The sequence below is a fragment of the Panicum virgatum genome, chromosome 6K (genome assembly GCF_016808335.1).
Source record: "Panicum virgatum strain AP13 chromosome 6K, P.virgatum_v5, whole genome shotgun sequence".
In the NCBI taxonomy this organism is placed as follows: Eukaryota; Viridiplantae; Streptophyta; class Magnoliopsida; order Poales; family Poaceae; genus Panicum; species Panicum virgatum.
In genome coordinates this window covers 38,146,644-38,161,228 of record NC_053141.1, presented here as the reverse complement: position 1 = coordinate 38,161,228, position 14,585 = coordinate 38,146,644, and the positions used below count along the sequence as shown (strand labels likewise).

General features: G+C 43.8%; 2 protein-coding genes across 4 annotated transcripts; one reads left to right on the top strand and one right to left on the bottom strand.

Annotated features, from left to right (window-relative positions):
* The first annotated feature begins 7,205 nt into the window (after positions 1 to 7,205).
* Positions 7,206 to 9,908, top strand: LOC120712515 (probable 4-coumarate--CoA ligase 5). The gene is made up of 4 exons (XM_039998316.1): positions 7,206 to 8,798; positions 8,901 to 9,114; positions 9,245 to 9,347; positions 9,451 to 9,908. The coding sequence occupies exons 1-4, from the start codon at positions 7,604 to 7,606 to the stop codon at positions 9,559 to 9,561; spliced, it is 1,623 nt and encodes a 540-aa protein (XP_039854250.1). The 5' UTR covers positions 7,206 to 7,603; the 3' UTR covers positions 9,562 to 9,908.
* LOC120712516 (cyclase-associated protein 1-like) lies at positions 9,361 to 13,832 on the bottom strand. 3 transcript variants are annotated; one of them, XM_039998319.1, is made up of 11 exons: positions 13,383 to 13,832; positions 13,106 to 13,274; positions 12,894 to 12,958; positions 11,562 to 11,832; positions 11,309 to 11,456; positions 11,092 to 11,201; positions 10,955 to 11,010; positions 10,824 to 10,880; positions 10,589 to 10,732; positions 10,211 to 10,308; positions 9,361 to 9,577 (listed from the first exon to the last, which is right to left on the bottom strand). In XM_039998319.1, exons 1-10 carry the CDS (start codon positions 13,659 to 13,661, stop codon positions 10,222 to 10,224), a joined length of 1,386 nt encoding a protein of 461 aa, XP_039854253.1. In that variant the 5' UTR covers positions 13,662 to 13,832; the 3' UTR covers positions 9,361 to 9,577; positions 10,211 to 10,221. The 3 variants fall into 3 exon arrangements, with proteins under 3 accessions (XP_039854253.1, XP_039854252.1, XP_039854251.1); XM_039998318.1 differs by lacking the exon at positions 9,361 to 9,577 and adding an exon at positions 9,936 to 10,135; XM_039998317.1 differs by lacking the exon at positions 9,361 to 9,577 and having other exon boundaries at positions 9,936 to 10,308.
* Positions 13,833 to 14,585: the final 753 nt, after the last annotated feature.

Below are 14,585 nucleotides of genomic sequence, written 5' to 3'. Positions count from 1 at the left end.
TGTCAAATGACAAGTTGAGAGAAACTATGCCATAGCAGGACAGCTCATCAGTGCTGGTGTTTGCAATATAGACAAATGAAACAACATCTCACATCGGTGCTGATGTAGATGTCACAAAACTGCTTGATATAAACAAAACAAATTATATAATAATAATATAAAATCAATTAGAAGTTAATGTGCAAATCCATAATATCACCTTGTAAGCCGGAACATAGAAGATTTTCTACTAGTAGCTAAAAAGTCTATTATAACTCTATGTCTAATTCAATAACAGGTAGGTCTTGTCTCTAGAACTGGTGCAATACATCCTCTTATTCTCTCAATTATGTCAGCTCTTGGTTGTAGATTCTCCAGTAGGACACCATAGCTGGAAAAAAAATTGAAGTAAGGAAGCAAAAACACTTGCAAAAGACAAACATTTACATCACAGTGGAATGGCCAAGGCGCCAAGCCATACTGCAGTTAACTCTCTCAATACAAGTAAGTTTTAAAAGGCTACAATGCACAGAAAAGGTAACAAAACTGAAAGCTACTAAAGTACTTAGTACGGAATCGACGATATTTCTACCTGTAGCAAAATTAGGTCAGAATCTTGAGCACAACTGAATAACAGATAATAAACAATCTAATAAGTGTTCTACTAGGATTTCAAGTAATAAGAATAAAAAAAATCCTTGACAAATGCAGAGTATTCACGTCAAATGGATTAGGTTAGAACAAAGCTTGGGTATTTTTTTCTATTACATTATGTATGAACTACTGGTTGGCATTTAACATGCAGACAAGTCCTTTTGCTCAGGTTTCAAATTTTCTTAGGCAATAAAAAGACCGACTAAGCTTGGAAGATTGCCGGCAGTGGTCTAGTCCAACGGGGTCACAGTGGTTCACAAATTAACTGCCTTGCATCAACTTTGTTAGGTCAATTTCTCTCCACTTAAACTAAAAAAGGGAGAAGTTTTCAACTTGATTTCCTTCGTTGGGGGCTCTAGGGGGTAAGTTGATGCTAATTTCTTTTTCTTTTCTAAGCTCTTTTGTTAGTTTTATGGCTCAAATAGAGCTCTCTTTGCATCTAGCTAGCTATAGATCTCCATGGTGTGAATTTGCCATTTGAGAGACCATTTGCCTCAAACTTTTGAATGAAGTTGTGCTATTTTAGTGGAAAACAAGATTATGTAATCATTAGACCTCAATCTATTAGTTTTAGCCTCATTCCTAAGTAAATAATTTCCTAGATCTACGGAGAGAGACGAAGATTTGTTTTTTTTATACTTTTACACACATTTCTTTTGAGAAAAAGATTTGATTTATTTTTTCTATCTTTAATACATGCATCATAGATTTTTCCCTCCAAGATTAGTGGACAATAATGGTTTTGATTTTAATTTTTTAGTATGTGTTAAATTGATTATTTTCACTATCTACTCATATATAGAGGTATATATTTATGTCCATTTAGGGCTCCATTTCCTTTGAGAAAAAAAATTGATCTATTATTTTCTATCTTTGCACACATGAATGCTAGATTTTTTCCTTAAGATTTCATGGTACAATAATAGGTGGGGTTTTGACTTTTTTCAACATCTACGCATATATAAAAGTATATATCAATCGCCATTTATGGTTTTGCTTCGAGAAAAGATTTTGATTTATTTTTTCTATATTTACATAAACGCATGACCATTTTAATCCATTTATATTATTTTTTGTTGTTCAGAGATTGATAGGACCACGCAAAATTCATTTAAGAATTTGATACATTGCCAAGGTTGATATTTACATAAATTCATTTAAGTTGCAGAGAACCACGCAAAAAATAAGAAGACAAGGTTGATACATTGCCAATGCAAAGCCTGCAACAATTTGAGAGTATTCAGTGATCCAACTACAATAAGATCACATGTGGTGGTGAGTGATTTTGTTAAGAACTACACGATCTGGAAGTATCATGGCAAGACGGATGCTCCCCCTCCTATGAATAATCCATTGGATGGAATCATGCAAGAGGATGAGTTTAACAAAATGTTTGATGCTTATTATGATGGTGGCAGAGATGACGGGGTTGGCGGATTCCATGGTGATGTTGTCGATGACAGGCCCATCGATGGTGATAGTAGTGACGATGAACTTGACGATAGTGATTTTCTGAGCTAGTTGTTGCGCCTCACCAAAGCGGAGGTATTGGTTGCTAGTGTCAGGGGGTTAGCAAACTTTGAAACAGCGAGAAAATCAGTAGAGAAAAATATATATGAGCGATTGAAGGGATGCACTGAACCATGCATGCCTCCTTTCATACTTAACCTATTGAGTCTAAAGGCTAAGCATGGTTAGTCAGATGGTAGCTTCAACGATCTGCTGCTTATCTTGACTTGGTTGCTTCCAAAGCCAAATAAAGTGACAACCAACACATACCAAGCAAAGAAGTTTGTCAGCCCGTTAATGATGGTGTGGAAAGAATTCTCGCATGACCAAATCATTGTATTTTGTATCGTGGGGATACTTTTAAAGACTTGAACAACTACTCTGTATGTTCAGCAAGTCGATAAAAAACAATGCTGGTTACTATAGTGGCAAAAATTAAGGTCCAACCGATGCGAATAAAAGGAAGGGGAACGTTGCGAAGAATATTGTTGCCTCTATTGAGATGGATGACACGACTTTAGGCATTTCTGAGAAGCAGAGCAGAATTTCCGCCATAGTTATGTGGTACCTCCCAATTTCAGGTTGCTTGAGGCATTTCTTCTCGAACCCAAAGATTGTTGAATTGATGCAATGGTGGGATTTAGATAAGCACAAGAAGGATGACAGAAAGCTCTGACATCTCGGCAGTGGAAGGAATTCGATAAAAAGTATTGATGAACGAACTAGCACCCACAACACATGACCAGAAATCTGCATTCATAATATAAAGATCACATAACTTTAAATCTTCATGGTCGTGTATAAGTTCCTCTACCTGTTCAGGAGCTAACATGCTGATCAACCTATCTAGTGCTTCCTTTGTAGGATTAAGATAGTATAGTTCATAATTCAGTTTGCATCCATGAAATAGCAAATTCCCCACCATAAGATCCCACTCCACTTTGTCGGGTTCTCTCATTCCACCGTTCCTTACTTTTGGGTCATATGAAGATTACTTCATTGAATGAACTTTAAATGCCATCACAGTATCATCCAGCATGCACCTCGCTGTCACAAATTATTACCAAAGTATAAAAAGATTGTCCATATCAAATTTTAACAAAGAGTCAATCATCAAAAAGTATCAAGAGTAGAGAGCTTATCAACTGCAAACATTTCCCATAAAAAAAATTATTTTTTATTATTTATCTATGTATCAGGCATCGAATGTTAATAAATGAGCACAAGAACCCAGCTTATGATTACATGAATTTTTTTGCTTTCCTTATGAGACAAAAGTTTCAACTTTTAAGAAATAGATGCAACTAATGATCCTGATCTGGATTCAAGAGATACCTTTTGTTGCGCAGCCTTCGAGAGGGCGCGCTTCTCATCCGCTCGGACCTTCAGCCTGGTGTTGTTACAGTTATGCTGTCTCACTTGGGCCCATGTGTGGAACCCCCCCCCCAAGCCCCGCAGATGTGCCTGCAATGGTCGTAGAATTCCTTGGGCGAACCAAAAATGCGGTCACACATAGCACACTGGCAGACCATAGCTGTATAGATCAGCAACGAGATCAGCTAAGCAAGGAGTTAAGGAACCACTTGGAGTTTGGGAGATCGATACGGCTAAAGCCTCACCGTTCTCAGTGCTACAGGAGGCCAGAGGCGCAAGGGCTTGGCGGCGGCGGCTCTATAGGGGGTTGCTGGATGCAACAAGAAGTGTCAGATCGAAGAAGAGGTAGTTTGCACAGTGACTAGTTTATTTTATTAGGAAAGATCCTCCAAGTCAGACAGGCATATGCTCCTATGCATTCTTGTCTAATAACCCCGTCTTAATGAGTTCCTCGTCAGCTGCCAAATCATCAGAATGTCACCGGGACCTCTCCCCCATCCCCACCACCTCTCTGACATATAGGGCTCACATGTCAGTGAGCTAATCAATTTTTAGTTTTTTCCATTACTTATTCCCTCTACCTCTCGTCTCTCGCGAGTCGAACGGCCGGCCGAATTGCCGTTGCGCCATGACAGCAACCCGACCTCCCCATCCATTCTCTCGCTACCGGCGGAGGGCGCACATGGGCGGCGGCGACTCTGCAACGCCAGGGTAGCACGAGGCAAGTGCCACGTATCCTAGAGGCTACGGCGAGGGTGCGTGGGCCTAGGCGCCCGGTTGGGCGACGCGCGATTGGTGGTGAGCAGGCGGCGAACTGTAGGGCTGCACGGCGAGAAGCGAAACCAGCACCGAGCGGACGGCGCGTGGCGCGCGGGAGAAGCGAGCAGGCTGCATGCGCGGTGAACTGGCACGGGGGAGGAAAGAAGAGAAGGGGGGAGGAAAGGGGAGAGGACAGAGGAGGGAAACCACCTTTCCATCTGAAGAAACTAAAGAGCTGTTGACTGAATCTATGCACTACTGTAGAGCTTATATTAGGGTCGCATGCCAAGTTATTAGAACCGGACTGGACATCGAACAGGTGAAGCTATCGGTTCACTAGTTCACTGGTCCAACCGTTAAGACCGACTGAACCGCAGTTCGATAGTTTTGGACCGAATGATTGAATCACTCACAAATACTTCAGACCGGTTCAATGTAATGATGTATAATAGATAATTAGCAACATATATTCGATCGTTTATATAAATAAGATTATTAAAAACACAATTATATAACCTGCTTCCCACTAATTGACGGACAAGTACAAACACATACTCCAAGATATTGGTGCTCTAGAGTCAGGGGCGGAGCCAGGATGTCGTTTTTTCATTGTTAGGGGGGGCCAACCATACAAATTTCTATAAAAATTTAATCAAAATTTAAATTTGTAATGGAAATTTGGGGCTCATGGGGGCCAGGCCCCTGTCCGCCCCCCCTCTCTCCGCCCCTGTCTAGAGTTGTTTTACTGGATATATAAAATATGTCTATGGAAATATAATATGTGAGCACTTATAAATTGGTGCAAAAAAGACTAGAATAATAATTCAAATATTCACCATTGCAAAACAATCTTAAATGCTAAAATAAAATGCTCTATTGTGAAGAGCTCGTTCAGATACTCAAAATAGATATATTATTTGGCTAATTTGAGGTGGATTTTAAAAGACTATGAAATTTTGAAATTTAATAAATACATAAAGTCAACAGGAGAACCAACCGCCGACTACACATGCAATAAGCATCAGCGCATCAGCATGCAGCACAGCAGCAGCCAGCACTGCACCACGCCCACGCGGCACGCGCATCAGCGCATGCAACAGCACAGTGCACAACACCCAATCAAACAGACAGTAGCGGTTCGAAGAAAACCGGCCGGTTCGTCTGGCTTTTTTTCCATCCAATTATACAAACGGTCTTTTAACCAAATCGCACCAGCAGAGCTCTGGTTCGATCTTTTACCGGTTGGACCACCGGTCTGGTCCGGTCCTAATAACTAGGGTCACATGTTAGCCAATTTCACTATTTTGGTTAAGTTCAGGAGATACTCATGCAATGCAGCTAAGTGCCTCCTGCTTAGGGCATGTTTAGTTCGCGAATTTTTTTGAGTTTTGGTACTGTAGCACTTTCGTCGTTATTTAGTAATTAATATTTAATTATAGACTAATTAGGCTTAAAACATTCGTCTCGTCGTTTATAGTTAAACTATGTAATAAGTTATTTTTTAACTACATTTAATGCTCCATACATAGTTTGAAGATTCGATGTGATGAGTACTGTAAAAAAAAATTTGGGAACTAAACATGGCCTAATAGACGGTTTCATCATTTGGATTCAGACCATTAGGCACCTGTGTAACGCGGCTAAAGCTTAAATGTGTGCAACAAATGTTGATGACTTCTGTAGCACTATTTCTGTTGCAAAAGGCCTTTTGTCCCGGGACACAACTCCTTTTAGTCCCGGTTTTGCAACCGGGATAAGGAGTTCGGGACAAAAAGTCCCCACCCTTTTTAGTCCCAGGTCCAATAACCCAGTACTCGAACCTAAGATGTCTTGTCTCGCGTGTAGTTTCATTACCACCCACCTACACAGTACATGTGACTTTAGATGAGATGCTTTTCTTTTAAATTAACCCGTGAATGACCCTTTATTTCCGTTTGGAGCCACCAACCAGAACTAAAGGCCCTTTTGATCCGGGTTGGAATCACCAACCGAGACCAAAGGGTCATTCTTTAGTCCCGGTTGATGTTATCACCCAAGACTAAAAGTCCAGGATCTTTGGTCCCAGTTGGAGCCACCAACTGGGATTAAAGGGTGACTTTTAGCCCCGGTTGGTGGCTCCAACCTAGACCAAAGGTCCCTGCCACCCTCTAGCCGTCGGACCCGGGACTAAAGAGGGCTTTAGTCCCAGGTCCAATAGTGGCCGGGACTAATGTGTTGGACCAAAATCCCTTTCTGTGTAGTAGTGCATGGAGCTTGAGGAGCCCTTTCTGTGTAGTAGTCCAATAGTGGCCGAGATTAAAGGAGCTTGATGAGTTTTATATTGATAAAATTCTCTACACATCCCATGAAACTCTATCCTTCTCTCCTTGCCACGTCAACAAAATTGATGATATTTAATATCATAAAACTCTCCATAAAACTCTCACTGAGACTGGCAGTGGGAGTTTCATGGGCACAATTATCTAAACTGAGAACTAGAAAGACCAGTCTCAGTGAAAGTTTTATGGGCACAATTATCTAAATTGAGAACTAGGTAACTGTGCCAGATAGGTTTATGGTGATGAAACTCTCCTCACATCTCATGAAACTCCACTCTTCTCTCTTCTTGCCATATCAGTAAAAGTGATGATATTTAATGCCATAAAATCATTTATGAAACTTCCATTGAGGGGCCGTTTAGTTCCAAAAAATTTTGCCCCAAAATATTAGAAGTATTAAATATAGATTAATTATAAAACTAATTATATGGATGGACGGGAAATCACGAGGCGAATCTATTAAAGCTAATTAATCTATCATTAGAAGTTGGTTACTGTAGCACAACATTGTCTAATTACTGTATAATTAGGTTCATTAGATTCGTCTCGCGATTTCACCCAGGGGTTATGGAATGGGTTTTGTCAGTTATCCACATTTAATATTCTAAATTAGTGGTCAAACGTTGCAAAGTTACTTTAGCGCGTGAAAATTTTTGGGAACTAAACGGGCTAGGAGACTGGTCTTAGTGTGAAATGCATACGGTTTCTTCAGCCTTTGGACTACTGTAAAATTCTCAGCAAACATTGGGACCGGGTCCAGTAATAAAGTCCTCAAGCAGATGTAGAGCACCACCAGTTCCAGGCTTCCAGCTCCCCCACCAAACATCACTGCCTATATCAGCTAAACTCTGAAGCTCCTTCCATTCCTCAGGAGCTGGTACCTCCCGTCCTTCCATCCTTTGAAGTCTCGCGCGTAGCTCCGGCGCCACCAACCCGGCACCAGCAAAGCTTCTTGCCCTTGCCAATACAGAGGCAGAGCTCCAGCGCGACACGCCTCCGCCGGGAAGAAGATGGGGTCGCTGACGGCGGAGCCACGGGCCGAGCCGGTGGTGTTCCGGTCGAGGCTCCCGGACATCGCCATCCCGGACCACCTCCCGCTCCACGACTACGTCTTCGAGCGCCTGGCGGGCCGCCGCGACCGCGCCTGCCTCATCGACGGCGCCACGGGGGAGGCGCTCACGTTTGGGGACGTGGACCGCCTGTCGCGGCGCGTGGCGGCGGGGATGCGCGCCGCCCTCGGCGTGCGCCCAGGCGGCACGGTGATGCTGCTGCTCCCCAACTCGGTCGAGTTCGCGCTCGCGTTCCTCGCGTGCTCCCGCCTCGGCGCCGCCGCCACCACGGCGAACCCGCTCCACACCCCGCCCGAGATCGCCAAGCAGGCCGCGGCCTCCGGCGCCACCGTCGTCGTCACCGAGCCGGCGTTCGTCGCCAAGGTGCGCGGGCTCGCCGGCGTCGCCGTCGTCGCCACGGGTGGCGGCGCCGAGGGGTGCGTCTCGTTCGCCGACCTCGCCGCCGACGACGACGACGAGCCGACGGCGGCCATCGACGTGGGGAACGACGTGGTCGCGCTGCCGTACTCGTCCGGCACGACGGGGCTGCCCAAGGGGGTCATGCTGTCGCACCGCGGGCTGGTGACCAGCGTGGCGCAGCTCGTCGACGGCGACAACCCGAATCTTCACCTCCGGGAGGACGACGTCGTCCTCTGCGTGCTTCCCATGTTCCACGTCTACTCGCTGCACTCCATCCTCCTCTGCGGGCTGCGCGCCGGCGCCGCGCTCGTGATCATGAAGCGCTTCGACTGCGCCCGGATGTTCGAGCTCGTGGAGCGCCACGGCGTCACGATCGCGCCGCTCGTGCCGCCCATCGTGGTGGAGATGGCCAAGAGCGACGCCATCGACCGCCACGACCTCTCCTCCGTGCGCATGGTCATCTCCGGCGCCGCGCCCATGGGCAAGGAGCTGCAGGACATCCTGCGCGCTAAGCTCCCTCGCGCCGTGCTCGGACAGGGCTATGGGATGACAGAGGCAGGGCCGGTGCTCTCGATGTGCATGGCGTTTGCCAAGGAGCCCTTGCCGGTGAAGTCCGGCGCCTGCGGCACGGTGGTGAGGAACGCTGAGCTCAAGATCATCGACCCGGAGACCGGTCTGTCCCTCCCCCGCAACCAGCCCGGGGAGATTTGCATCCGGGGCAAGCAGATAATGAAAGGTACGCATCTGATTTTCCAATCACAAACCAAGTCTTCGTGATCCAACGACATCCAAACAAGAACTTGAAGGTGACAAACGGTGCCGGTCTTGGCACGCGCAGGATACCTGAACAACCCGGAGGCCACGGCGAAGACCATCGACGCGGAGGGGTGGCTGCACACCGGCGACATTGGGTACGTCGACGACGACGACGAGATCTTCATCGTGGACCGGCTCAAGGAGCTCATCAAGTACAAGGGGTTCCAGGTCGCCCCAGCGGAGCTCGAGGCCATGCTCATCGCGCACCCCGGCATCGCCGACGCCGCCGTCGTCCCGTAAGTAGCTACCACCACATCTCTGCTCGCCGGACTTCCGGCCGCCGGCGAGAACCTTCCTATACGCGTTCCCGAACCGCACGGGCTCTGAACAACGTTTCCCCCTGCTACTTGCTCCGATCCGACGCAGGATGATGGATGACTCCTGCGGCGAGATCCCGGTGGCGTTCGTCGTGGCGTGCGGCGGCTCCGACATCACCGAGGACGAGGTCAAGCAGTACGTGGCAAAACAGGTGAGACAAGTTAACGGTTCTTGCAAGGGATATTAATTCTCAAAATATTAGTATCAGGTGATAGCAACAGTGTTTATTTTTAATTTCTTGAAACGTTTATTAGGTTGTGTTCTACAAGAGGCTGCACAAGATCTTCTTTGTGGAGACTATTCCGAAGGCGCCATCTGGCAAAATTTTGAGGAAGGACCTGAGAGCCAAGCTGGCGGCGTGCTGATGGTCCTGAGCTGTTCCTGTTGGAAAAGCGACCCGGTTTTAGTAGATTCTATTGTTCTGATTGATCATGCTAAGGATATACAGAAAAGGGTGTAAGCAGAACCAGTCAACCATGTACAAGCAGTATGTTATCTTAACTGGATAGAAATGGAAGCTGTGATTTCGCTAGTGTATACACTATTGTATTATATGATGATTCGCTTTGTTTTATATTTTTTTCTTGTATTTGTGAAATCCCTCATTTGAGGTCAGAGTCTAAGAACTCTGGTAACTCTTTTGGTTGTAGTCGTTCGCATGTGAATGATCAAGGCTGTAACTTTTTCCATAATCTAAAAAAAAATTCTATTATATGATGATTCGCTTATTCAGCTGCACTTTGGTGAAAAACATTCATTTCTTTGAAAGAGCCAAACAATTCACTTATCTGCCCCAAAAGTACATACAACCCTGACTAATGTTTGGGCGACATTATCACTAGTTAGGACGGCATAAGGATACATTCAGAGAAGGAGAAAAGGTTCAAAGTTGTCAAATGATCAAAATTGACTTGCCCTAACAACTCATTGCCTTGATCCCTACAACGTACAAGCCCAGATGGCAGGTAAGCTAGCAGATGTAATAAACAGAAAAAAATATAACAAATGGCCAACCGTGCATATGATCAAGCGCCAGAATGAGATACTGGAGATGTTGTAAATTGTCCATCTTTGAACGCATGAATATACTGCTGGGGCAAGGAATGCTCAGCCTGCAACAATTTAACAAAAATAGTCAGGGCCAACAAACTATTTTATCAGATACACTATGATTTTCTTGCAATTCAACTTCTTCAAGTTTTCTCAGAATAATTATGTAATGCTGGATGATGAAATACGAAATTACAATTTTTTTTAAAACCTTGAAACTAAAATTCCAATTTGCTTAATTTGATTAAACTTTTGACCCAACCATTATCATTCATTTCTAGTTTCAAAAGCAAAACAGGATTGCCTCTGAAGCCAAGTGACAGAAGTTAAGGGAGTGCTCACCCAATCACCATCGCTGTTTGCATCTGGAATAAGAGCATTGATTTCACTTGATTTAGCAGTTGTTATAGATGTATCCAAAGATTCCTTGCTTAAGTAAAGTTGGCAGCCAGATGTGTTGTCTATTGATATAGTTGGAACCGAGCCCTGCAGTATCATAGGAAACATAAGATATTTGCATCACTGAGGCAAGCAAATTTAATATTTTAATAATAAAGTGTTTGGAAGAAAAATCTACCTCACATTGGACTTCTACACTGTTGCAATTCACAACTTCAAAAGCTGCTACAACACCCTGGTAACAACACATGATGAGTTAATGAAGGAACAAGAATTCTTGAAGTACATGTGTCTTCACGACAAATTTACCTTGAATAAGACTCCTACTTTGGTGCACTTATCAATTGTTATGTTGTTCACTTTCCCTGCAACACAATGGGCACATATACGCTTGGCCGGTTATTGTTTGCTCTTACAAAGAGAATGCATCATTCATGAAAAATTACCTTTGACTTGCAGCACAGAATCCTTGCATCCATATGCATACACTGACTGTTTGGTATCACATTCTTCAATAATTAAGCTCTTGTTCCCAATTTGATGCTCGACCACCCATCTGATAGACAGTGACATGAATTGTGAGATTATTTCTTCGTGTTAGGTGACATTACGAGGGAGGGTTCATTTGCATTTCTGAATGGAAGGAAGGAAAATTGTAATTACTTGCGACCCATCTGGAGCTCCAATTTAGCAGGACCTTTGGTTGAGCCAAAGGAAGGTGCAGTGCGAGTTTCTTTTCCTTCAGCAGTTACAACACCTGTTCTGCCTGTTCTATTCTTGCTCTTCATGTCATCTGTCACTTTCCTGAGGCCTGTATGACAAAAAGGTGAAGCAGAAGTCATAACATATTAATGCATGAATATGGGAAGTGTACAGGATGATCAACCAAAAGTCAAATGAGGACTTGTTGTCTGACCTTGTGTCACTGGTTTTCCCGAGCTGATTTCAGCAAATACGGCTGACATTCCAGATTTGGGCTGGGATGATGAAGCTGAAGAGATTGCAAGGGATGCAGGAGGGGATGGAGCTGAAGGTGCCTTGTTCGTTGCACTTCCTGGCGGTTGCCACACTGGGCCCAATGGGTAAAACCTCTTTATGTAATCACGCAAATTGGGCACATAAAGCTCTTTTAGGGCTTTAGCCCACTCCACATGATCAGGGTCCTTATTTTTGTATTCCACAAGCACCTGATGATTTTTTTTTTGTTTAACACTAGTAAGATTTAGCCTACAAATGCTTAAGAAATCAACTCTACTATAGTTGATCTCTGAATAAGCTCGGTTGAGGACCTGAGATGACGTGTTTGAAAAGTTAATGGGGTTATCCTAATTAAGCAATATGTTTTGAACTGTTAACTGATTTGCTTTCACTTTCAAAAATCAAAACCAATCATGCTTTTTATTAGGGAAATGTTCGGTTTACACCCTCGCACTATCACAAAAGTCCTATTTTCAACATTCAACTACGAAACCGGATAACATAGGCCATCCAACTGTTAAAACCGGGCAAATTTGACCCCTTAGATGGTTATCCATTTTGCGAGAATTAAAAATATTCAAAATTAAACTAAAAATTTCATAAGTAATTCATTTGAAATAAAAAAATACGAAATGGGTATCAAAAGTTTTCTAAAAATGTAACCTATCTATTGGCACAATATTTTTCAGTTATTCATATCCAAAATTTTTATATCCATAATATTTGGTTGTTCGTAATTATGCCTATTATTTTTGAATAACTAAGATTAAAATAGAGTAATAGTAGATATGTTGTGTTTTTAGAAAACAATTGGTACTAATTTCATATTTTTATAATTTAAAATGATTAATTTTGATTTTTAGATCTAATTAGAATTTTTAATATAAAAAAATACAAAACTGCCTTCGAAAGCACCTTAAGGGACCCGATTTCGACAGTTGGATGGGCTATGTTATCTGGTTTTGTAGTTGAAGTTGAAAATTAGACCTTTGTGATAGTTCAAGGGTATAAATCGGACTTTTTTCTTTTATAAATATCAGTGCTCTTAACAAAGTCATCCGGGTCTTGACCTTTTCCTTTTTCTTTTCAAAGGGAGCCTTAAAATTTCATAGTACTGTCAACAAATTTTGTAGTGGAACTTCTCCCCCCTGATTTGGGTTATCCATTTCATACACTCAACTGCAAACCCTATCCTTTTTCATCTCCTCTGAGATCCAACACCGGAACCATGTCTACCTATTATACTTAAGTCATCAAACGGTGCACATACCTTATTGCTGTAGAACTCTGCCATTTGCCAGCTCTCTTCTACTTGCGCCATTGGAAGAGGCATTCCTGAGGATACATCGGCGAAGATCCCAATTAAACATACACGAGTGACTAAAATTAGCCTGTGACCCTGTGTTTTTTTTTTGAAAGTTTTGACCCTGTGTTTCTGCCTCACCACATAAACCTATCAAAAGGTTGGAACTTGATACTAACCGCAACCTTTGCCGGTGTAACCAATCCACGCCAAAGCGGCCAGGCTACCGGCTGCTGCCTTCAGATGGTTGGCGTGGCTCGATCTTGTCCCCTCAGCCAGTGCATTGGCCTCCAAGATCGTTTCATTCAGAGGTCCCATAAACGCCGCCAAGGACTCCATTGTTGGTTTCTGCCAAATCGATCATGCACGCACGCATACGAGAGCACAATTGATCAGACCAACGATAAACGAATCCGCAATATGCGTAAACAGTCTGTGATATCTGTTGAGACTCACCTGCGTTTGCTTGGTCCTGATAAGAAGGTCCTTCCCAACCAAGAACGCCTTCTCCACCAATCGCGTCACCTCGGCGACCTCCGCCCCGATCTTTCCGGCCGCCGCGGACACCCTCCCGAGGGCGCTGGCGACGAGATCGTCGAAGGCCAAGATCGCCGGGTCCTGCGCCGACGCGTCGTCGGGCAGGCCGCGTGGCGCGATCGACGGGTGAGCCCCGGCGCTGAGTGCCTCCAGCCGGGATACCGCCGCCTCCAGCCTCCCTATCAGGGCTCCCTCCATGGTGTTCGCGCGTCTGGGGTCGGGTCGCTAGGATGTTGAGGGGGGAATGTGCATTGGAGATAGGTAGGATGCGAGAGAGAATGCAGGTGCAGTCGCCAGTTCGCCACGGCAGCCCGCTGGAGACTGGAGAGGGAGAGAGGGATTGGCGGAAGCAGATCCGGAGGAGCCGAGACAGCCGTGGTGCTCGACATCTGTATGTACGCACGCGAGTCCCCGAAAGTGCGGCAAAAAAAAATATTAGTGGACATAATCCGAATTATATACCCTAAAAATATCATAATCCAAAGACCTGGCTATGGGGAAAGAGCTCTTCTCTCCGGATAAGGATAAGTCGCATGTGAGTAAATAATGAGCACATACATATCAATTTCACATACATATCAATTTTAGATTCAAAAAGTTAATAGTTCTATAATCGTACATCTAAATTAAAATTGGAAAAAGTTTATTTTTCATCCTTGAAGTATTACAAAAGTGTGGCATTCATCCCTCATATTTCATTTGGTGCAAATCAACCCCTTAACTGACTAAACTGGTGCATTTATCATCCCCACCTTAGTTTAACAATGGTTTAGTACAATCTAATGGCAGTTTATGCCACACTATCATTTGACTAATCTCTGCTTAGCAATGTAATAGGCTGAGTTGAAGATATAAAGCCTAAAAAAATCAGTAAATTCTCTAAATTGGGTACCCCATAAAAATTTTATCCAAAAAATTAACTTAACCGATTCACATTGAATTATTACAGCGATTGACTTAATATTAGATGTTGCTAGGCCATGATTAGTGAGATAATCACATGACCTAAACCAATATTATATGACACTAAACCATTGTTAAAATAAGGTGGGATGATAAATGCACTATTTTAGCTAGTTAAGGGATTGATTTGCACCAAATGAAACAAGAGGGATGAATGTC

Bases quoted from the DNA above. Each gene is read 5' to 3' on its own strand.
- LOC120712515 (XM_039998316.1), top strand. From the start codon at position 7,604: ATGGGGTCGCTGACGGCGGAGCCACGGGCCGAGCCGGTGGTGTTCCGG. The intron at 8,799-8,900 runs GTACGCATCTGA...TGGCACGCGCAG, and splicing joins GGGCAAGCAGATAATGAAAG to GATACCTGAACAACCCGGAG. The intron at 9,115-9,244 runs GTAAGTAGCTAC...GATCCGACGCAG, and splicing joins GCCGACGCCGCCGTCGTCCC to GATGATGGATGACTCCTGCG.
- LOC120712516 (XM_039998319.1), bottom strand. From the start codon at position 13,661: ATGGAGGGAGCCCTGATAGGGAGGCTGGAGGCGGCGGTATCCCGGCTG. The intron at 13,275-13,382 runs GTGAGTCTCAAC...TCGATTTGGCAG, and splicing joins TCAGGACCAAGCAAACGCAG to AAACCAACAATGGAGTCCTT. The intron at 11,202-11,308 runs GTAATTACAATT...ACTGTCTATCAG, and splicing joins GAGCTCCAGATGGGTCGCAA to ATGGGTGGTCGAGCATCAAA.